This window comes from Pleurodeles waltl, chromosome 2_1 (assembly GCF_031143425.1).
Source record: "Pleurodeles waltl isolate 20211129_DDA chromosome 2_1, aPleWal1.hap1.20221129, whole genome shotgun sequence".
Lineage (NCBI taxonomy): Eukaryota > Metazoa > Chordata > Amphibia > Caudata > Salamandridae > Pleurodeles > Pleurodeles waltl.
In genome coordinates this window covers 54725553-54750926 of record NC_090438.1, presented here as the reverse complement: position 1 = coordinate 54750926, position 25374 = coordinate 54725553, and the positions used below count along the sequence as shown (strand labels likewise).

The window sequence follows — 25374 nt, the reverse complement described above, 5'->3', positions numbered from 1 at the left end:
GTCATGTTTTTTCTCAGGTGCCTCCAGCTAAGAAAAGAGGACCATGCTGGCCATACAGGCCTTTGCCAGGACCCTCCTCTGCAGTGGGATGAGAAGAGATTGATGTGTCGGCACTGAGTGGACGTCCTCAGAATGTCCAGCATCTGGGCCGAGATCCTGGACGAATGACTGGATTGCTCCAGCACTCACGGGCCTCCCAGGCTTTTGTGGTGGCAAACCCTACTGGTGTGTGATGGGCTGCCAGGCCACCAGGTATGTACTCCGGCTTGTTTGGGCATATGGCTCCCATACCACTGGTGAGGCTCGACTGCCCCACTATCTCTGCTTCCCCTGCTGGATAAACTTCAGCACCCTCAAGGTCCTGTATTCAACCATTTTGGGGGCTATTCAGAATAAATCAAACACAGGTTGGAGATGGATGCTGGACACCTCAAAATGGCTGCTTTTGCACTTAACCATTGTTCCCTTCTGTGGCCATCAGGTGCACTGAATATTCTTAACAATTCAGAGAATCTGAAAAAGGCAAAAACAGGTGACAGGAAAGAGAGACACAGCAGTCCATGATCCAGAGAGGATACTCTAGGGGTCCACATGCACTGAATCTGCAGCATCTGTCAAATCTATTAACATTGCCTTCAAATTTCACACCTAGTTCATGCATTTGATGTACCACTCTGCACATGTGAAAAGACATAACGAGGAAATCGCAGAATGTCATCACACCGCTGTCCAACATTGCAAGGAAAAGCCGGACGGAGCATGTACATACTCATGTGGAGTGTACAGATGTCCATGTAAGGATGCTGCATCATGCTGGAGCAGACACCGGTGTCTCAGTATGTTAGGAGTGCATGGAGGACTGTCTTCATTTCCTTATTGACTCAACACTGTCCTTCCACTGTGATACATGTACCAGATAAGAGTCTAAGGTGAGGTTCGGGCCATGAGCTGAGTACACGTGTTGAGTGCATACACTCTCTGGCCACAGAGTCAGCTCAGTGACCTGGACTGAGCCCAAGTGCTGGTGCTGGTCCATGTTCCCCACTGGAAGCTGATATTGAGCATCAGGCACCAGGCAAGAATGGTTTAGCACACTAGTTCAGTGGAGCACAGTAGCACCTCACCTGTGTGATCAAGGCATCTGAGGCATGAGTTGGAGGTGCCTTGTGTACACTCTGTGAGTCATTGGTTCACTCTGTGTGTTACCTCTGTTGAGGTGCAGTGGTTGTGTGCCTGAGGGGTAATGAGATGGGAAGAGCAGCCAAGAGTTGCATTACCTGCAAACAGTGACAGATAATTGGATTACTGTTCTTCATTCAAACATCACTCAATATTTACATGAGCAGCTATGTAGGCAAGAGTGTTGTGAGGTGTGCCAGACACTGTCATGGCCTAGCTGAACCTGTATGTCCTGTGTGTGTTTGCTGAAGTCAGTAGGTAGTTACATGTCTCTGCAGTCTCTGACAGTCAATTGAGATGCCCTTGCTTACTGTGAGAAGATGAACCTGTGATGTTTTGCACCAGGAAAGGGGGCACACATGTGAAATGGCACCTGTCAACGCAGGATAGCATTAGCAATATACTGCACTTTAAACTACACATTTTTCTAAACACTCAAAAACCTGAAATGTGTGCACTAAATGTGCAAGACATCCTTAGTACAGTTAAAGTGTGCATTTTACAATGTACTGTGCACACCAACATCAGAGCTAAATAAATAACCAAGATGCAGAAACACAATAGACATAGGTGATAAACCCCTAAATACTTCCTATCTCACCACCAGTAACATACCTTGCTGAGCACGAGCCTTCGGTATCATCTTTACTTGACATTATAACCCATGAAATTATACATAAGGGAACTGCGCCTTGTATTGTGCTTCTAGCTGCATACATTGTCACACTTCCAAATATTACAACTGGCGACGAGGAGAAACCTCAAGTTGTTATGATTGAAGATGTATGAAGCCTACAGTCTCACACTTTAATGGAGGCTGTACATAACTATGTGAGATAGTCACCTAACTGATAAAACTTTAATTTCTAATTGTAATTCACTTTTAATGGACCGAGTTTCTGAAAGACCGGTACCTGAATGTGGAGGTTATTTCTCGGTGAAGTCAGGATCTTTTGAAATGTTAATGAGATGTACAGTTTCATATATTGTGTATTCTATCCTAGGAAACCCATTCATGGGTCCACAGCAGTTTAAAAGTGAAAGTGAAATTAGGAAAAATATTAATGCAAAATAAATATTTAAAGTTAACCCATAGCACTTTTTGGATTGCATGATTTGCACGCTACAGCTAAGATATATGCTTTTCGATCACTGTCACCAACACACATGAGGACTTGAGCATCTGTCTGGCATGGCATCTCCTCAGAGGACATGAAGGACATGGGGATTTCCCACCATGCACCGCGCCTGCTCTGTCCTCAGAGAGGGCTTGAGAAATGCCTGATGTTGACAACTCTTGGGTGCTTTCAGAGATTGCTCCACATCCAGTTAAGCCTGGCGGTGAAGAGATATTGATAAGGGATGCATCATAGGTGGCTTATCTAAGCACTTCTGCAAAGTTCTTCTTTAAAGGGACTGCGCCAGACAAGAGAAGAAGGCAGACCTGCTGTGGTAGGTTCAGACTGCGACCCAGAGGCACACACCTTCTGCAGATATTTGTGGTGAGGTAGAAGTCTCCAACTTGGCCAGGATGAAATCTCTGCTCATTGTCATCTCCCTGCTGGGACTGGTGGCCTGCAAGACCGTGGGTAAGTGCACAATATCTGACTCTTCCAACACTTGATTCTGCCTGGAGCTGGGGCCTTCACAGATATTATCCTGCAGTGCCTTGCAAGAACTGAGAGTCATTTGGAGGCCTTCTTGGCATGGACTGAACGATTTCTACCAGAATGGGCAAATTTACAAGCCCCATGCGCTGCTGGAGCATGACTTTTTTTGGTGCTCGGGTGGCACTGAAAGCAGACCCATATCTGTGTGGCCACGCAAAGCCACCCTGCGTGGCTTTTCATGGTCTCATAGATTCGGAGTAAGGCAAGGCAGCGCAAGTCGCTGCATTGGCTTACTCTGCATCAGGGGGGTATTTCATGGATATTGCAGTGGGTTTTCCCATGTAACACCCATGAGTTTTGACACATACGCAGATTTCCAAGGATGTGCAAAGCTGGGAATGCATCAAAACCTTATGCCTCCCAGGGGAGGCGCAAAGAGGAGAAATATCTCTATTCCTTGCATTCTGCAGGACACATGGAAAGAGGAAAACGTATCCATGGATTGTTTTTGTGCAGAAAGGTGCCCCATCCTGCACAAAAACAATACTGCATGCAACGCAGACACCCTTGCTCTATGGTTTAAGGGTACCTGCGTTGGTGGTAGGCAGCCAAAAGGGCCCCCGTGCAATGGAAAAGGACAGAAATGCACTGTATTTCGAAAATGTGGTGCATTTCTGGCCTCTGCCACTGTTCTAGTAAATATGCCCCAAAGTTTTCTGCACGAAGCGCAGGATTGTATCTGGTTGGCCTTGTTGATACAGAGACACTGATAAAAGTCAAGAGGCACAGAGGGAGCGGATAAAGAACACAAGAGGGGGTTCATATTGATTACAATGTTGGCACACACTGAGGGCATTGAAGAGAGCTATTGGAGCACAGAGGGCATATAATGAGTGAGCCATGCCTGCACAGAAGCGGGCGTCAGGGAATACGCTGTGGCACAGTGTGAGTCAAGGGGGAGTACTGTTCGTTTCAGATGGGACTCCACGGGGCTTGAGACGTAAGCACAGGAGAGTCTAATGTGAGACTGCCATGAGGACGAAGAGATGGGGGTAACAAAGGAGAGTGCCAGGCTGGCAGAGAGAGAAAATCAAGTGAGACCTGCAGACACAGGAGGAGCCCTTGCTTTGTATAGTGAGGAATACTAATAAATAATGGTTGCATTGCTTGAATAAATCATTTTTTTGCCCACCATGCCACCTCAGGCACTAGGAATAATCAAATGAGCCATAGTCTAGCCACAATACTAATAGCCCAGCCTGAACTGTAAGGCTAGGTCCCCTCTAACAGGTAACACAAGCAAAACTGGACCGATCTGGCCTTTCTGGGCTACGACAATAGAGCAAAGATTGAGTCCTATGGCATAGTGAGTACGGGTCCCACGTCTGAGCATACATGCTATAATAGCGTGTTGCACTGAGGAAAGCAAGCGAGCATGCTCAGACACGGGTGCCAAAGTCACTATTTCATAGGACCCAAGCTCCTTACTAATGAGGCCCAAATGGGACAAAGATTCAGAAGCACACCATGTGGTCCAGGCCATGAGTGCTCTGTCCATGGGGATGAGGTCTGCACTGCTGCAGAGGCCAGCGGAGTCGGATGGGACCTACATTTGTGGCTCGGGCCACTCTTCCAGTAAGCCAGGCTGGTAGACGCCCAGTCCTTGCACTATTTTGCCCAGAGTATAAGGTACTTGAGTCGGTTAAAGTGGGATCCCCATATTTAGAAAAAGGTTAGTGGGTGCTGCAGGGGAACAGGTTTGTCAAGCTTGCTTCAGGGTTCCACTGTCTCTGATGAGGAGGTCTCTGGAGGACTTTAATGCACACCTTGCAGCCCCCCTGATTTCTTTGTGATAGCTCTGAGACTACTCTCGGCCAGAACTGCAGGGCAGCAGGCAGCACCAGGGCAAAGCGAAGAACTTCAGGCTTTTATCTTGGAAACAAAGCAGGCTGGCTGTATTTATCAGTCTATCTCCCACATCTGAGAGTGAGAGGCTGGCTTGGCCTGGATCACACTGTGTGTCCCAAAGCCAAGGCCAGGAATGAGAAAATCAACACTTTACTTCTGCCTTTGCTGTAAGAATGGGACAGCCATTAGGTAAACTATCACGAATAACCTGCTACCTACGCCCAGCCTGGGTCACCACAGAAACAAACAACAAAGTGAATTAAGGAATGCTTGAATGAATCTTAGCCACTGGTATCTGCTCTGGTCCGCTTTCCAGACCATCGTTTTTCACCCACAATGCCTCTCTAGACAGGGACCTGCTCTATTCAAATCAGTCTTGGATGGATGTAATAGGAACAGTCCTGCCCAAATTCCTATGGGATCATAGCCAAGACAAGTGCATTTGACAGGTGTCTCTCTGGCGTGGCTGATAAAAAACGATGGCCTGGAAATCGGCCCGGGTAGTCACCATTGGCTGAGATTAATTTCACCATTCCTTCCATTGCTTTGTTGTTTTTGCTAATTAACAAAACAGGCCCAGATGGGCGGGAGCCTCAAAAGAAGGGTCCTTTGGCCTGATTCACAAACTGAACTTCATAGTATGTTTTGTAGTACTACAAAAGGTAACACAAATTGCAATTCTCAAACTGTGTGCAGAGTTGTATGCCCCTACATTGCCTATGTGTGTGGAGTTCTCTGCCTCGACTGCTCAGTCTCTGCACAGTTAAGTAAACGTGTTAGTAGCAAATGTGGGTGGACTGGGGGGTTTGATTGGGAATAGGGGCAGACCTACTGCAAAATGTACATTTTTCCATGTAAATGAGAATTTGTAAGCAGACGTCGATTGTGTTATCTTGATCAGAGGGCAGGAGACATGGGGACAAATTATGTCTCACATACATGCAGCCCCCCTCCGTGTACTGAATAATACGTGCTCATTGAGGAAATTATGCCTGCTTTTTATTTAATCAGAACATTCATTTTTAGAAAAAAAACAACTTTTCGCATGCCTCTCTGGCATTAATTAAATACGATTACAAATACAATTATAACAAAGATATGTCAGCAGATGATTTTCAGAGCATAGAGATGGGAACACTCAGATCAGAATGCAGGCCGTGGCAGATGGTCTAAGGAACCACACGCAGGCAGGGACGTAAGAAGTAGTGGTGCAGCAGGTGCAGTGCACCGGGGTCCACAGGCCCGAACGGTCCATCCAGCCCGGATTAATGCTGTGGTTTTACTACCTAATTAACAGCTAGTGGGTATTTTCAGTGCTTGCACTGGGGCCCATGACCCCCTAGCTATGCCACTGCGTGCAGTTGTGCGTTTCCAATCTTGACTGGCATCACGGGAGGACATGGACAAGTGAGGCATACCAACTATATGTTATTAACCAAAATTCAAAGTCAGCCATCATCCATCTTGGCTGCCTGGGGTCGCTACATGAAAAGTGCTTGTCTTGGTAGTAAGATTCTCCAATACAAATGGACATACTTAACCAATATTTATTTATTTATTGAGAGTTGTATGTCATAATCTAGCGTCCAGAGGGCACCGCAGCGCTGTGCAGGAGAGCAGGGCGCTGTAGTGAAAAGCACATCCAGCGCAGAGAGGCTACGGGTTTGGCGTGCATAACACCCCCATCTCACATAACAATGCTAAATGAATGTGAACCAGGAAGGGGCATCGGTCGGGGGGGGCGAGGGGATTAGAAAGTGGGGGTGTCAGCAATGCTGCATGCCTAGGTAGGCATCACATGAACTCTGTAGCCCAAACCGCTTCTGTATTGCAATACTAGTGCAGAGGAGGGGGTGAAGAAGGGCGGTTACATGGTCAGGATTCACACGTGCGTTGCCTGGCGTTGCCTGGCCTCTGTCACATTCCATAGAGAGATGCAAATTATCTCTAAACCTCATCTGAGGTTTTAATCGACATGAAATTGTAAGGTATTGCATCCATCATGGTTCACCACCCCTGGAATCTGAGTGATGCTTTTAGATTCCTTAGTCCCGCAGAAAATGAATTTAAAATGCTAGACCTGTGCACTCCTTTTACAATTCTGTAAAATGTCCTGATCAAAAACATTTAACAAGTTAAAACCTCTTATCAAACGATGGAAAAAAACAAAAAACATAGGAGACCCGACTCAGCCCCCCCCCCACACTCTGTTCTCATGCCAAGAGTGCATTTGGGAGGTGTCACGCCCCAAAAACCCCTGAAACCATGCCCCAGTTGAAGCTTTACTCACTTATCACCGACGGATAAATCCTTGATGTCGAGCAGTCGATAAAGTAGGTCTGAGTAAAACAGGCGTTCCAGGACACTGACACGAAGACGGAAGTAAAATATTTTCTTGCAAACAGGTACCCTACTTGGCATTAAGGAACAACTTTCGACGAGCTAGAACCGAGAAGCAGCTATTCTATTAGAAGCACGAATGAAAAAGCATTGGCAAAGCCAATAGGTCTGGCATTTTCTGCCAACCTTTTGGCGTTGTCCAAGTTTGCTTTGTATTCCAGTGTTTTTTTTATAAAACCTTATTGTTGAAGGAGCTGCCGGCCTTCACTATTATATAAAAAATTGCTAAAATCAAAAATATTTTTTGGTCTAAAAAATCACACACATTCCTGTAGTAATTCTTGGCACTGAAGGGAACTAATTTGTATGTGGGTGTGCTCCTTGTGAATGAGCAGAATGCAATCACTCGCAGTGACAAATGGAATGACCCACTGCCCATGCTGACACACGACTGACCGATGGATAAAGAGGGCTGGATGGAAGCTCCTATTAAGAATATAATACATATATAATTTTAGTAAAATCAAAAGGTCTTGGCTATCGCCAGTTCACAAGGGCACAAGAGGTGCAGGACATGATAGCATTATTCAGATATGTCTGTATTCTCACATGAGAAGTACAGAGAAACTTGGCGCACCATTTGTGAATTTAAAAAAAATGATTGGGACATTAATGATTTTCTGCACCTGATTTAATCTAACACAAATAAGATGGAAACAATAAATTAAATACCAAGTTTAAAACCATATTTAAGCTAAAGGAAACACTGTTTTACCCACCTAAGCACTGGACTTGAAGAGCCCTCGATTATGTAATATGGATTAAATAAGGAACAACATCTATTTAAAACTTCTCACAAAAACAAGTAGGAACAATGTGAGAGTTTTCAGTGATCCAAGCCTCCTAGACCAATAAACAGATCATTTTTAATCTATATGTTGTAACTTAGTACCACCAAGAGGTTGTGTCATAATGTCCCTGTTTAACTCTGCTTTGCAGAAACAGAGATGCCACTCACTCGATGTCATGTAGCCGATTTCCAATCCCTGGCTATCAATTTACTCAGCTGTGTGACTCTAACTAGTTCAATGGAAAAAAATCAGGACTACGATACCCAGAAGCCACTAGTTTATCACATGAAACAGTGGAAGAGTGTCTGCTATGAAATGCAGAAAGGCAGCCTCCCTATATAGTGCACGTGTGTATATGTGAAGTACTCATACTAATGAAACTAGGCCAACAAAGTTACTTCATTGACACAACCTTGAATCAGTTTACGTAGTGAAACATAAGCACATTAGTGATGTCACTGATGTAATTTGCGATGTCATCAATAAATGCATTTGAAGTATCTGTGTTTTCGAATGTGAGACCCTAGTCACTTTATGGTGGGAGTTTGATTCATATAGCATATTATAATTGGTGAGTTATTTATGTTTTGTATAGGAACTTAGGGCCAGATGTAGCAAAGGTTTAGTGACTCGCAAACGGCGAAAATCGCTGTTTGCGAGTCGCTAAAGCCACTTTACAATGTAGAAATGCATTATGCGAGTCGGAACCGACTCGCAAAATGCATTTCCGACTCGCAAATAGGAAGGGGTGTAATTCCATTTGCGACCGCGAATGCGGTTGCAAATGGACTCGCAGTTACCATCCACTTGAAGTGGATGGTAACCAAGTCGCAAACAGAAAGGGGTCCCAATGGGACCCCTTCCCCTTTGTGTCTGGCATTAAAAATAATTTTTCGGAGCAGGCAGTGGTCCCATGGACCACTACCTGCCCTGAAAAATACCGAAACTAAAGGTTTCAGTTTTTTTTTCAAAGTGCAGCTCGTTTTCCTTTAAGGAAAACGGGTTGCACTTTGAAAAAAAAAAAAACTGCTTTATTTAAAAGCAGTCACGGACATGGTGGTCTGCTGTTCCCAGCAGGCCACCATCCCTGTGAGTGCCCTGAATCGCTATGGGGTCGCAATTTGCGACCCACCTCATTAATATTAATGAGGTGGGTCTTTGCGACCCCATAGCGACTTGCAGAAGGTGTCTGAGACACCTTACTGCATTCCAAATTGCGAGTTGCAATTTGCGAGTCGCTGGGACTCGCAAATTCCAAGTCGCAATTTGGAACAATGCTACATCTGGCCCTTAATTTCTCTTTAACTGATGGTGCGGTAGCAGTTGGCCGCAGGGCTGGACTGTGGCCAGTCATTGAAGCCAGCCCCCTATAATCACCCAACCCCGCACCACGCACAGCATAGCGGGGGTTGCCTCTCAGCAGCAGTTGAGAAGAAAGAGCCCACTTGTCACAGGCACTACTTGAGATATTGTGCTAAAAAAACGCAGGGATGCAAACACCTCCATCAAAGTTTAGAGATAACTTTTTAAGGTGAAAATGCAAAGAAATTAGGATGATTAGTACTTTACAGTAGTGGACCTTGAACTTGAGCACCTGCCTTTTTATATCTGTAAGTGCTTCCAGTTGAGGTTTGATTTCTGACAAATGAGCATCATTCCAGAATGAATCCTTCCCTGGGTATTTATCCAAGAAGATGCCACCGTTTTGTGCAGAATCCTGCCCTACAAGGGTGTTGTGTGATGTCAGGCATGGTACACAGCTTCATAATCTAAAAAGCAATTGCTCTGTTACACAAAAGGCACGTGCACTCAGGAGAATTGTCAACTCATGTTTATTAATGACACAAACTCTCAGGCAATTATCATATACTATATTTTGATTTATTTACCTTGTTTACATGAGATCTTGAATGCAGATGATGAGAAATGTGATTGACATAAGTGGGAAGAAGGTCTGTTTTCAGTAAATGTGAATGTTGTTTTCCTATTGTTTGTGAGCATCTTGTCTGTGTGTAATACAGCGGACGAGGTATCTGTCATGTTTTTTATGGAGTATCCCCCTCTGCTAAACTCTAAGTCAGGCACAAGTCATCAGAGTGAGGCTAGATTACTATAAATGATTTTGTGATTACAGATGATTTTGAGGAAGGCCGCTTTTACGGTTGAAATGCGTTAATCATCTTAATTCATGCTTCATGTCGCGGCCTGTCTCTATGGTTGTGTGATGAGCGTTTGACTGAATATAACAGTTCCTAATAATAATAATAATAATTAAACTGTTGGTTCTGTGTATGTAAAGTGTTTTATATATATATATATATATATATATATATATATATAGAGAGAGAGAGAGAGAGAGAGAGAGAGAGAGAGGAAGAGAGAGAGATAATTTTTACATACATGGAGCCAACAGAGTTTATGAATCAGAATATTTTGCTCCGGTTATTGCAGATATTATGCCTAAAGAGGACCTGGTGGACCACTCTGGTTCTGATCCCTTACCGAAGCTGAACACTTCTGATGTCTACCGGTGCCCAGTGTGTGGAATTCATGACTGGACCAAGTTCGGCTCAACCTGTTACAAATTCTTCCCTCAGAAGCTTACATTTCCCAGTGCTGAGGTGTGTATAGCTATATCTTATATATATTAATCCCTGTTTAATGAGCAAATATTTGTGGAATTGATATACAATTAGGTAGGGATCAGCTAGGCTACATAGTATAAATAATTCTGTGAAAGAAGCTGGGAGGAAGTTGGGATCTGGAGTTTTGTCCTAAAGATGAGTGATCTGAGGTAGGGCTGATGGAAGTTGGTGAGAGTCCACTTATCATACAACGGGACGCCACTGGTCAAGGAGGTGCGTAATCTGTTTACCTGGAAAACTGTTTTTATAGAGCACCTGCCAGTAGGTAGACCTCAGAAACCCATGTCTCTTGAAGGAACTCAGTTTCCAATAAGTTCAAGTGAGAGGGACAGGTACACATTGAATAATAATTTAGTATTGTATATCTGTAGGTAGGATATGCGATGCGTAAACATGGGCTCTAATCCTGGCTCCAGCAGTACTGCACATGAAAAACACAAAAGGTGATGAGATGCTTTTTGCAAAAAGTCTAACCAATGAAATAGCTCAGGGTAGAACTCCAACCCATCGTTCTTCTGCCCGTCCTGCAGCCTCATTTTGGACCCAGACATAAGCAAATCAGTCTTGACCCTGATCCTCACGGTAACTGTCCATTCTGAACTGCCAAGCCAGGTCCACCCTGACCCGGAACACAAGCAACCCAGGACCGGTTTCGCCCTAGTTATGGGCTTGTCATCTGGGTATAGCTTGGTTCCAGTGAGACAGTGCGCATTGGACCCACGTCTGGGCATACCCATTCCACTTAGAGCGGTACATGAAAAGCACAAGAGGTGATGGGAGGGTGCTTGCAATAGGTCTAAACAGCAGTGTTGTGTCATACTGTGCAAATAACTCAGTGCCTGAGTTTGGCAGAGGTGTGACACCATCACAAATGTGACGGATATCCCGCCCACCGTATTGCAAGTTTTATAGGCTATAATGGATATCCATCATGTTTGTGATGGACTAATTCCCTCCATCAAACTCTAAATCAGGCCCTTAATCCCTTAGTGTCTGAAACTGTAAATATGTGTGAAATCTCATGAAACTGTGAAAGGTAAATTGTAATCCCAGTGCACCACTGAACTGTGTAAACCCTCCACGGATACAGATGAGCTTCTATCGTTTCCAAGCTCCCATATAGAGGTAGAGGGCCTCTTTGATACAAAGCAACCTATATGTTTATACAGTCAGACATTGATACATAGTTCTTTTTTATAGGATTGAGGTTTAGGAGGGGAATAGGTTGTATTCGTGGAACATAAGATACACCTGGGAAAGATCAATAAACTGAAAAAAGTGCATAATTTTGACATAAAATGAACAAGGTTATAACAAGTTGACCGTATTCCACAATTTTCTAGGTTCTTCCTATTACACATAAATCCCATTAAACCTAAATTATGATATTTGTAACAACATCGATTACTTCTAGCCTTCTTGGTTAGCAAACAAATGCTTCTTATCTAAAGCTAATTTAGAACTAGCACTACAGGGGCTGTTTACCATCTCATCCCTACGTTAGATGGTCGCGCACTGCAGAAACAACATCAACCGAGGAGATAAAGTAGTGGTACCTAAAGCAGACACAGCTGTGGCTGCATCTCTCAACCAGGTGGGAGATGTATCTCACCCCAGTCCTGAAACAATGGCCCTGGCTACTAGTTCAACAAAACATTGTTTTCCAAGTACAATGCACCATAGTCAAATCCTTCCTGGGACACAGTCCGCTCTACCGCCATAAACTGACCACTCACTAAACACCTGGGTACAGATTTATGGTGGGCTTGCCCCATTCAACAGCACACTAGCGTCATTTTTTTTACGTTAATGTGGAATTAAAAGGGCGAAAACGCCATGCCATCTTTACAAAGTGGCACAATGCATGTATTGCTCCACTGTGTAACCCCTTGTGCCACATTATGCCTGTGCCTTGCATAATGTATGCAAGGGGGGCGTTCTGCCATTAGGGGGGCCGTAAAAATGGCACAAAGGAAGCTATGAGATTCCTCTGCGCCATTTTTATTGGCATTTTTTAACACCTGCTAAGTGCAGGCGTTAAAAAGAGACTCCCATTGGTTACAATAGGCTTTTGCATGCTTTGCAGGATTAGCGTCATCATTTTTTACGCTAATCCTGCAAAGCGTCAAACTAGCATAAAAAATGATGATGCCAGTCACACTGACTACCGCCATGGTGTGCGCATTTTAAATTTGGCGCGCACATGGTGGCATTTAGGGGGCGCTAAGGGGTGCAAGAAAAGTGGTGCTGCACTAGCTGCAGTGCCACTTTTCATAACTCTACCCTCTGGTTTCCCCCTTAGTTGTAGGAGCTCCAGACTGTTTGACACTGCAAAGCACAGAATGGAGGGTGCACTGGGGAAACAGCAAGAGATCAGGGCATTTAAAAAACCTCTGAAGACAAAGTATTACAGGAGGCTTTAAACCTTAAGGAACCCCCTTTTTTAACAGCCTCATCATATTTCACTTCATGACTTCACTCCACTAAGCTCCTTCCAGGGCTTAGTTTGACCCAGAGTGGCCACCGGCACTCCTTTTTAGGGACCAGCATTTATTTTTTCCTCATCAGACATTCTCCAAGATTAAGAAAGGGAAAACACACAAAAAGGAAAGACTGAGGGAGAGAACAAATGGAAAGCCGTCAAAAAGAGAGATAGCAGAAACTTTGAAGAGTGAGATAAAGGGGCAGGGAGTGTCGGGTAGAGGATTAAAGAGGCCTGAGGTGGATGGAAGATTGTGCAGTCTTTGTATTCGGAGCGCTGACATTTAATAGAGACGGCCACAGGCGACTGAGCATAGCTTAAGGCACAATCACTCTTTCTTTTACAAACTCAGTACTGGCTCCTTCAGAGAAATTATGATTGATTATTTTTCATATTTGTTCATCTCTTCATCAATGAGCTACACAGTGGAGTTGGCGACATGTTGGCACATTACAACCCAATTTAATGAATAAAAAAAAACTTGATGGAGTTATGTATTCTTAAGGGCCTTAGGCTAGATATTAAGAGGCAGGCTCTATCTTCCTTAAGCTCTACGTCACCTCATTTCTCAGTAGCAGAAAGGGTTGCACTGTCTTTTCCCAAGATGCTGCATCTCAGAGCAATGTCCAGGTTGCTATCTGGATCTTGGAAATGTGGAGAAACTAAGGGTTGATAGTCTGCACTACAGTAACATGGTCATACCAGAGTACATTATGCAGAGGTATGTGTAGTAACACTGTCATGCTAGAGTACTTATTGCAAAAGTATGTGTAGTGACACTGTCATGCCAGAGTACTTATTGCAAAAGTATGTGTAGTAACACTGTCATGCCAGAGTACATATTGCAAATATACGTGTAGTAACACTTCATTCCAGAGTATATATTGAAAAGGTATCTGTAGTAACACTGACATGCCAGGGTAGATATTGCAAAAGCATGTGTAGTAACACTGTCGTACCAGAGCACATATTACAATGGTATGTGTAGTACATATTACAATGGTATGTGTAGTAAAACTGTCATGCCAGAGTGCATATTGCAAAGGTATATAGTTACTCTGTCGTGCCAGAACACATATTACAATGGTATGTGTAGTAACACTGTCATGCCAGAGTACGTATTGCAAAAGTATGTGCAGTAACACTTTCATGCCAGAGTACATATTGCAAAGGTATGCGTAGTAACAGTGCCATGCCAGAAACCAATTTGCCCCAGTATGTAAAACACCATTGATCGAAGGGTTCCTCATTGCCCGGTTTGTACAGCTCCATTGACAGTTATGTGAAAATGCCCATTACCCAGAAATGAACAGCACCAGTGTAGTGTGAAGAATTTAAATGCCCAGTTATGGATAACTCATTTCAGTAAAAGCACAACTGCCACCATATTACCCACCCCATATCTACCCCCCTCTTGTCCCCTCATCCCCACTCTTCTGACCTTCCTGCTGAGAGGTCCTGAGCAGCAGGTAGCAGGGGCTACCAGGCTGGGATCTCATGCAATCTGAAAGGCACCCATACCTGACCAGTGCTCCAACTTCTTAGTAGGCATTTGTGTACACAGATGGCATAATGATCTTCCTTCGTACTTTCTAGTACTGCTTTTTTCACTGCCACTCCAGTATCTGACTCTGTTCACCAGCAGAAGGGACTTTCTTTGTGCATGTGCGTTTAGATGCCCGGTAGCACCATTTTATAGGTTGCTAATTTTTCCTGCCTGGAAGAAAAAGCTACCTGCAAAAGGATGTTTCTTTGCGTCACAAGACCAAGAGGGTCGTTTCTGGCGAGAATGGAACCCTAGAGGCTTCCAGGTTTGGATCATAGTCGCCTGAGGTTTGCTGAATATAGACCCCAAATCCTGCAGCCCATCGGGGAAGTGGCGGGACGGCCATTTCACACATGTACTTGTCCTATCCTTAGATCCTCAAAAGGCTCTGATTTACTGCTATGGGCTAAGGAAGGGGCAAAAGATGGAAACTGCAGAAAGTAAAGGTGGTTCTCAGAGATTTCTTGACTTTCTGATCCTGCCACTGCCTTCATGACCCCGCTGAACCAGGATAGCGAGGGCGTTACCAGGAGTCCCAACATGCAAGCAGTTGCTTGTCCGATTCCTGTCTTCATGAACAAACGTATGGAATTCTCAGATGTATCCATTAAATGATGGAAATGTATACATGGTATTATGTTTGCTGCTACTGATGTTCTCTCTCTCTCTCCCACTCTTTCCCTCTGCTCTCTCTTTACTTGAACCCCACGTTGATCTAGATGTTCTGCAGGCGCAAGATCCGTGGTGGGCGTCTGGCCTCCGTGCACTCCCGAAAACAGAACTATCAACTGCGTGGCTTGTTCCAGGCTAACTCCCCATACGCCTGGTTAGGGGGGATCTATCTGCGGCAGGTACGTTTGTCAGACCAACGTGGTGCATTGTGCTGATATCTATGGCAATGGAAGGGACTAGTGCTTTTGAGACTGATGAGGGCTAACAGGTGATCCCTCTTGCTAGAAACATCTTAGGAACTGTTTTGCTATTGATCAAACATAAAACAGAATGATTTTCATCGATATTATGAATTTTAGGTCTTCGGAACAGAACTTCTGAGTTACAAAGTGTGGTACCACTTTGGCCTTCTAGTCAATGTCTCTCTACATGAGAGTATGAAAGGTATTTTTATTTTGTAAGAATTTTGTAGAAAACTACTTTTGTGCCTGAAGAACTTTAGCGACCTGGCCACGCTCTTCCCCAGCCCTAGCTCCGCTGTCCTCTCCCCCCAAGTCTCAGAAGTGCCACCCTCTCCAAAGATGGCCGAACAGCTGCTCCTCACAACTCGTAAAGTGCATATATCTTAGCAGTGCCACCACAACTGCACAGCACGCAGATGAATCATACAATCTCCAGGCCTCACTGTTTCACTGGGATCACCCTTGACAAGTATAATACATTTGTTACGCACCACAATCATACTTTCACAGCTCCCTTAGGTCTCTTAACTTCCAGTCTTACCTCTGACTCCTCAAAACATCTCCCACATAACCCTTTTCACTCAGGGGAGCTAGCTTCAATTTTCACTAGGCTCTGAGCTGCAAGGCAAGACCCTGGACCAAGGTGGCAGCTGACCGGAAGTGAGGTAAAGTGGACTCAGTGAAAGACAGGAAGGCAGAAGGCTTTGTGTGAAAACATTGCGTTAAAGGAAGCATTGTCAGAGGCGGGGCTGAAGGATGGCAGTGTAGGAAGGGCAAAAATGGGCAGTGTGGTACAAACTGAGGGTGAAGCTGGTGATCTTGGAAAGTGGTGGCAGCAAGCTGGCATGCACATCGATGCATGTTTTCTCAAGGTTATGATACATTTTTTATTTAAATTTGCTAAAAGGCTTAGGCTTTGAAAGGTCCCTAATAATTTTTAGGGGAAATGGTGGTAAATTATATGAATTTTAGTGCAGTCTAATTTCTCTTAAAATAGGTTGAAAAGTCATACTAGAGTACATATTTATATATAAAATCAGCTGTGTGCAGCGGGGGTTTTGCTGCTAGGACTGGCCTGCAGCCAGACCATGCGGGCAAACACCTCCGGCATGAAGCCAACCCCCAGAATGCAGTCAACCCCCTGAATGTAGCCAACCCCATAGTGTGCACAGCCTTTAGCTCTGTGTGAAGCAGTGTTGGCCACAAGACCTGGCCTCAAAGGCAACCAACCCGGGAGAGGGGCACAGACCCCCTCCCCAGGTCGATTTCTACTCTAGGATCCATCCCTGGGGCCCATTACATTGTTTAGGTGAGTGGGGTACGTAGCCCCCCCCTCCCTTGGTTGTATTTGGCCCCGGGGACCCCATCCCCCAGGGCCCTTCACTTAATTTCTGTGAGAGGGGCACACAGCCCCCTTTATTGGAATGATTTCAGCCCCGGAGAACCCGTCTCCCAGTGCCTGGCCATATTGTAAATGGGGAGGAGGGGACGCAGCCCCCTTTCCAGGCCAATATTGGTCCTCAGGGTCCCATCCCCCAGGGGCCTATCCAATTATTATTTGGAACGCAGCACCCCACCCTTGGGCAATATTGGCCTGGGGGACCCCATCCCTTGGGGTCTGGCCAGTAAAGGGTGGGTGCCCTGGAGCCTAATCTGACATAATTTTGCAGTAATTTCATGTAATTACGCTATCACAAATTGTGCGAGTTACGCTCACCTCTATCCCTTTTGTATTAAGAAGTACCACAGAGTAGTGAAGTAGTAGGAATAATCTTGCACTCGAATCCCCCAGTATGGCAAGGATTATCACTAATATGCTTTTAGTCTTTTTGCTGAAGTTCCAAATATGCAAAGAAGTTTGAACCATTTTTCAGATGTGTGAACCTACCTTGCGTCAATGAGATGCAAGGTAGGCGTTCCCATCTAAAAAATGGTGCTAATCCCATATCCCCATATTTATCCCCGTGCTAAAATGGCGCACGGGTGGGAGTAGGGGCTAAATACTGGTGCAAAGCTTGCTTTGCACCCTTAGTTAACGCCTGGGTCAGACCAGGCGTTAGGGGACCTGTGGACCCATTCCATGGGTAAACACCATGGAATGGGTCCACAGGTGCCCTCCTCAAGCCCCAGGAACACCCACACCAGAGGGGTACCGGAGGATGGGGAACCCCATCCTAGCTAAGTAGGGTAAGTATAGGCAAGTATTTTATTTTTTAATTAAAGTGCCATCGGGGGCCCAACTCCGTGCCCCCTGCATGGCACAGGGTGCAATGGCCATGCCCAGTGGACACAGATCCCCTGTGCTGGCCATTTGGGTGGTGGGCATGACTCCTGTCTTAGTCATGTGGTATGGATGGTTTTGCATCGTAAAATGACGCTAGGCTGGTTAGAGCCATTTTTTTTGCCTCTATCCAGCCTAGCGTAATTTTTTGGTGCAAAACCCCCTTCTCTCATACCGCCACCCCTACCTGACTAACATAATTTTTTTTTCATGTTAGCCCACCGTTTGTACCGGCTTGCACCTTTCCATAAATATGGCGCCCGGCTGGCGCTCAAGAATGGCGCAAGCCGGTGCTATACTTTTTGATGCAAAACTGCGTTAGTGCAGTTTTGCATAAAAAAGTATAAATATGCCCCCTAGTGTCTTACCAGGGGGTGGTCATGATCATTTCATAGAAGCCCCAATATGTTACCTTCCCAGATCAGTAGCACAGCTCATGCAGCTACTCCTTCTTCACTCCCTGACATGGGTGCCTGTCCCAGAGAATTCTGGGTCTTGGGTGCCAGAATTTTTGTGCAAAAAAAGCTAACCTCATATTTCTGCTCCCCACACTGACTTGTCAGGGACCTTGAATGGGCACCAGTGGGGCAGAGACACCTCAGCGATGTCTATATGTGTTATGTCCACTGACCTTTGTCACCCAAGGGCAGGAATCCAACACGTCCTATGTAGTTAGTGCACCTACTCTCACCACTCTCTTCCCCTCCACAATACACACAACCTTGCTTCCCACTCACACTGCCCAACTTGTTTTCTCTCCACCACCACATCACCCACAAAACTAATTTCTGTACTCACCTCTGTCACACCATTCAGAGTCCACTCTGGCCACTTCAGCCCACACATCATCAAACATTTGACTCCTACTCATTGTGTCCATTTCATCCATGTTTTCCAGCGGTTTAAAACTACTCTTGTACTGCCAATGGTATTTTAAGAAACTGATCCCCAGAACCTTTATCATCTTTCTTTCTGGAAAACCTTGCACTGTCAATCATCTAACTTAATATTGCTCCAAATGCAACCTACTCAAAGCCTCTCCACCCTTCTTCCAAAGCACTTTACTGTAATAAGAACTCACTATCAAATGCAACAAACTCTGGGCCTGATTTAGATTTTGTCGCACGGGATACTCAGTCACAACGATGACGGATATCCCATCCACTGAAATATAAATCCCATTGGTTCCAATGGGATTTATATTTTGTGGGTGGGACATCCGTCACCGTTGTGGAGGAGTAACCCATCCGCTGAAATATAAATCAGGCCTTTTGTCACGTACCCGCGCCCTAGCGCCCCATCTTTCATCCTCCTTGGCTTCTCCTGCAGCATCAAACTTGTTCGATGATCCCATCCCACCTTTTTGAAAGCACTACCAGCCCACTCCACTATGTGTTTTGGTCCCCAGGTGCACTGAATCCACATCTGTTTTCTCTCTAAACTGCTTTTCCACTTATCGAACTCCACCTGCCCCAAAACAAGAATCAGTGATTGTTTAATGGCTTCTCGCTCAATGATGCTGAATTCCTCACAGCTAAAGCTAATGAGCTTTACCACCTCCATGGCGCCTGACAGATCTACTCCTGTTTTATTCTGTTCCTTGTTGCCACCCAGCCTACAGCTCCTTAGGTAAAGGACCTTAGTGCGGTGTTCCACCCCAGCACCCAACCACCGCATTTGGGGCCAGATGTATCAAGCGATTTTGCATTCGCAAACGGTGCGAATCGCCAAATTTGGCCTTTTGCGAATGCAAAAATGCCTTTCAGAATGTATGAAAGGCATTCGCAGTGCAATTTTAAGGAATCGCTAAAATAACGATTCCTTAAAATTGCGACCCCATTTAGAGAATCGCAAATCGTGATTCTCTAAATAGGAAATAGCAAATAAGGAATCCTTATTTGCGATTTCTTAAGCACATGTATCAAGCATTTCCTAAATGCGAATTAGGCATTTAGGAAATGCAATTACCACCAACAAAAGTTTGGTGGTAACCATGTGCAAATTTTAAAAATGCATTTTAAATGCATTTTTAAAATTGACATGTAGCGCACCCATGCATGTCCGTAAAAATATTTTTGGGGTGCAGCAGAGGGGGCCTTAGGCCCCCAGCACCCTGGGATTTGCATTTCCTAAATTGCGAATTCCTAACTGGAATTCGCAATTTAGGAAATGCAAAACTATTCGCAGCAGGCCCATAGGTGCAAATGGAGTTGGATTCTCTATTTGCGATTCGGTAATAGCATTTGCAAATTTTAAGAAATCGCTATTACCCAATCGCAAAAATCATACATACCATTTTGCATTTCTTAAATAGCGATTTTCTTAAAATTCGCTATTTAAGAAATGCAATTTGGTTTTTTGATACATCTGGCCCTTGGTCTCCACCACTGTTACTTACACCAGCTGCCAGGTAACTTGACACATTTGCTTCTAGCCCACAAAGGAAAAGGTTATGTGTCTGTAATTACTAAACTGAATTAAATAATTCTAAATCGAACTAAATCTAACTTGTCGTACAACATGTCCCTGCATCTCCCTCACCCCCCCAAAAGTACTCATCATATCACCTGTAAAGGCAATATTGACAATTGCAACATCCTCCTGGTTGGTCTCCCACATACTCATTTTCCCCTTTGACCTAATGACCTGATACCTCCTTCGCCATTGCTCCAACCTTCTCCAGAGGGGGGCTCATACAATATACTCCAGCTCAGAATCTCCACCCTGCCAATAGGACACTTCTCTGCATTCTGAAAACCACCTGAGGGCTACCTCTTTCTTCTCTTTATTAAGAGAAGCCCTAAAAGATCTCCTCCCTACGCTGCTGAAGCAGTAGCCTTGATTCACCCAACACTGTCTGGACTTTGTGGCGCAAACATGCCCAGCACTCACCACCCCAAATGGCTTCTAGTTGAATCAAACAGGGAATGTACACAATTCTTGGACTCCCTTTGTCCTTGCCCAATTTACTATCATCATTTTCTCAGTATTGTCTCTAAGGGCCAGATCTACGAAAATGCAATTTTGCATTTCTTAAATAGCGACTTCATAGAAATCACTCTTTAAGAAATGCAAAATGCTATGTACAAAGGTATAGATTTCCTAATAGCGATTCCTACAAAGTAGGAATCGCTATTAGGAAATTGGTATTTTGAAATCTCATTGCATTTTAGTCAATGGGCCATTTTTGCATTTCCTAAATAGCAATTTTTTTATTAAGAAATCACTGTTTAGGAAATGCAAAACCAGGGATGGCAATGGTAAAAAGGCCCCCCTAGGTGCCCCACAAAAATAGTGGTGCACCTGTAGCGCACACATATGCCTACGGGGCATATGTGTGCTCTATTGCAATTAAAAAAATCACCTTGGGTGCTTTTTTTTTTTTATTGTACCTGGTTACCACTGACTTCAGTCAGTGGTAAGTGATTCTCCAAAATGCCCAAATCACATTTTGGAAATGCATGGTAGATCTGAATAGAAAATGCAAAAAGGAAATCCCTATTTGCATTTCCTATTCTGGGAATCACAAATTGCAATTTCTACAGGGTAGAAATCGCAATTTGCAATTCCTTCAAGGGCTTTGTACATTGGGAAAGCCCAGTTTGCATTTCTTAATGGCCTGAAATACTGATTTGGACCGTTAAGAAATGCAAACAGGGTTCGTATATCTGGCCTTAAATGTGTTATACCAAAGCGGGAGCTTGGCGTCAAGATGGTGTGCTGGATTAAATGGTTGCTGCTAACAGGTCAAAATTTTGAATTGTGGAACAGCACACCCTTCGATTCAACTAGAGTCGGTAAATTTACCAATCAGCCAAGGGTAAGTAAAGTGAGTACTGTTAAATTGGTTAAAAGCAATATCTGTGATGTGATTTACAGCATCTAGATTTGCAGAAGTGTAGAATTAAGCCCTATATGAAAAATACATTATTAATGTGCCGCCCACACCAGGTATCAGTCTCTAAATTAATGTAAATTCTGGCCCCACATCCCCTACAACATCCCAAAGCATTAAACGAGTCACTTTACTTTTGTAACAGCTTCCTGGTTGATCTTCCTCAATTTTATTAGAAAATAAAATAAATACAAAAAAGAACACATCTCATGGGTGGTATTAGGGAGTTATGTTCTCCTTCTTTACACTTTCTCCTTCTCCTGATCTCTCATTAATTCTGCTGTGAACTCACTTTCTCCCTCGTCAGGATAAGATTTTTATTTGGTCGGACGGAACTGAATTCAACTACAAGAACTGGGCCCCGGGACAGCCAGATTACTTCTGCAAAAATGAAGAGTGTGTTCACATGTATGGTAAGAAAAAACATACACACCGCCATTTTCCATCATTGAACATGCTTGAGAATATCATATGAGTGAATGAATGAGAGAATTTAAAGACCACTGGGCCCTTAGCCTAGGATGGGGTTCATTTGCGCACCTGAGTATCAGACGGCATTCCACCTTAGAATCAACTTAAAAATTGTAATTCTAAATGCAATAGTATTTGTATAGCGCTTACTGCCCCTGAAGCGATTTAAGGCAAGTAGCACGCTACTCCGGAGCCCAAGAGGAATTAGTGGTGGATTAGTATAGGGAAATATGAGCACAGTTTTAGTATTGTTATGAGTTAATTTGAGCAGAGGATATGTGAGTTTGTTAGTTGGATTGACTGGAGTAATGGAGCGGTGGAGGAGGGAAGAATCCAGAAGTGTTAATTGGGAGTTTATAGTAATAGGATGAGGCTTGGGATGAGTAAAGGAGAGATGGAGGAGGGAAGAGTGTGTGGAAAGGGGTTAGGGAGATCATAGTAGCAGGAGGGGTTTTGGATGAGTCAAAGGTGAGATAAATGAGGAAGAATTTATTAGGGTTGTTTGGGAGATCATGCTAGTAAACTGAGGTTTGGGGTGAGCTAGATGTGGTAGAGAAGGGAAGAGCTTAGGCAGGGTTATTTTGGAGATGAAGCTAGTAGAATGGGTTTGGGATGAGTCAGAGTGGGGATAGAGTATAGATTGATAGAGACATAGGGTGATGCGGAGACAGTGTAAAGCTTACAAGAGCGTAAATGTATATATATTTTTTATTTATTATTTTTTTATATATATAATTTTTTATTTGTTTTTTTTTTTAACTTTAATTTAATTATTTATAATTTGAATTTCATTTATAGATTTTATTTTATTTATTATTATTACATTTTTCTCTAGTACAGTAGGACTTGAGTAATAAATAGATATGTAAATACATAGTAAGGGAATATATGTGCAAGGAATATAATAATGGGTATAATAATATGAGAAGAAAAGTAGTATTGTATAAACACAGACTTGCAAGATTTGTAATATTTGAAGTTAATAAGTGTACTTTTCTAACATTTATTTAGCTTTCCTCAATTTTTGAATAGCGAAATGCTTATGATAATAAAACATTTGATCAGTGTGATATAAAAACGAAAGCTGGAAGTCATAAGTATCTAATATAGCAACTTATCTAGGAGCTACGCAATGCCCTATGAACATGTTAAGCATACAGTAGAATAAAATACACATATATATGTATATATATATATATATACACATACACACACACACATATATATATATATATATATATATATATATACACACATGCACACACACACATACACACACATATATATATAGTTAACTGTGAGTAAATATACATTTGTTAAACAGGCTTCAAGAGTATGTGTATAATTTATTATTATGACATAGTAATGATACGTATTTCTTAAAGAACTATACATGTCTAGAATATACACACAATCAGATTATAAATATTTATCAACACAGACATATGAAGTCCATTGCTGTTTGAATATGATGATTATGAAGGAAAGAGCCAACTCTTGAGTAGTCTCCTGAAGGCAAGATATTCATCCGTGGATCTTATATTTGGAAGTAATGAATTCCATAGTTTGGCTGCTTGAACGGAGAAGGATGTACCACCTATAGTCTTTTTCTTGTATGGTGGTGTTCTAAGGCGGGGTGCCAATCTTGAGCGGAGGTTTCTTTGTTGGATGTATTTGGTAATTTTGTTTCTGATAAAAAGCGGTCCTGTTCCATGTATAGCTTTGTGGGTGATACAAAGCAGCTTGAAAGTGCATCTTCTGGCAACGGGTAACCAGTGTAGTGCTCTCAAGGCAGGGGAGATGTGGGCTTGCGGCTTTACATGTAATAGTAGCCTGGCTGCAGAATTCTGGATACGTTGTAGTTTTTTCATAACAGATAGAGATGATCCATGGTAGAGGCCACTGGCATAATCCAGTTTGGATAGTACAAGCGAGATAGTAGCTTGCACCTTATGTGGAAATCTGAGGTGGGGGGAGATGCGTCGTAAAGTCTTCAAGGTGATGAAGCTTGTTCGTGCTAATTTGTCCACTTGGGCATTCAAGGTTAACTTGGAATCCATGGTGATTCCTAGGTTTTTCACTTCCTTGGATAATTGAGGAGGTGGTCCGAGATCGTCAGGCCAGACGCACAGAGGGTCATAATTTTTCCAGTCACCACATATGAGTATTTCTGTTTTGGAGGTATTTAGTTTGAGATGGCTCCAGGTCATCCACTGATCAACGGCTCTGAGGCAACTGAAGATTTGTGAGTTTTCAATGTTTTTGGGGCATTCTAATTTAAGTAGTATTTGGAAATCATTGATCAGTTCTGGTAAAGATATCATGTAGATGTTGAAAAGCAAAGGTGAGATGATTGACCCTTGGGGGACCCCTGCTTTTGTGAGGTAGGGTTTGGATGACAAGGGGGGGCGAGTGGATGATATTAGATCTTTTTTGAAGATAGGAAGTAATCCAGTCAAGAGCAATCCCTTGTATGCCGGCTTTGTGGAGTCTTTGAGTTAGGGTGTCTTGGTCAACCGTATCAAAGGCAGCTGAGAGGTCCAAGAGAAGTAGTGCAGCAACTCCATTTCGGTCGATCATCCCAGATTGCTATGAGTGCTGATTCAATGCTTCTTCCTGGGCGGAATCCAGTTTGGAAGTCTGAAAGTATAGAATTGTCTTCAATGAACTGTGACATCTGGGCGAATGCTGCTCTTTCTATCAATTTGCCCAGGAAAGGTCCATTTGTGATTGGTCTGTAGTTGTTGGGGTCTTGCGGGTCTAGGTTTATTTTCTTTAATAAAGGTCGTATGTATGCCTTTTTCAGGTCTACAGGAAGTTAAAGAGTTGTTGATGATTCTTCTTACAGGTGTGGCAGCAGATTTAGATAGGAGAATGTTCTTGAAGATTTGTGGTGGGCAAGGGTCATAAGGGCAACCAGAAGGTCTTCTTGCTTTGACCAAATCCATAAATTCATCCTGGGATATTTGTTTGAAGGACTGTAGAGGTTGGGTTGGTTTATTCTTAGAGGGTATTTTAGGAAAGGGGTTGGTGCTGATGGTTTTCTTCTGTTTTAAATAGGAGTCCAATGTGTCTGCCTTGGTTGTGTAGTGGGTTGCCAATTTGTTTGTGAAATCTTGAGTAGTGGGATGACTTCCTTCCATGCACGTAGGTTTTCGAAATTCATTGAGCATTTTATAAAATTCCTTGGTTGTAGATTGAGCATTTTGAATTCTGTCTGAGTAGTACCTTTTTTTAGCTTTTTTGATTGAT

General features: G+C 43.6%; 1 protein-coding gene across 1 annotated transcript in view; it reads left to right on the top strand.

Moving 5' to 3' along the window:
- The first annotated feature begins 2602 nt into the window (after positions 1 to 2602).
- LOC138261244 (C-type Lectin CRL-like) overlaps positions 2603 to 25374 on the top strand; it is a 33543-nt gene continuing 10771 nt past the window's right edge. The window contains exons 1-4 of the mRNA XM_069210011.1: positions 2603 to 2768; positions 10340 to 10509; positions 15281 to 15412; positions 21959 to 22064. Coding sequence (XP_069066112.1) covers positions 2711 to 2768; positions 10340 to 10509; positions 15281 to 15412; positions 21959 to 22064 — 466 coding nt within the window. The 5' untranslated portion in view covers positions 2603 to 2710. The remainder of the gene's footprint in view (positions 2769 to 10339; positions 10510 to 15280; positions 15413 to 21958; positions 22065 to 25374) is intronic.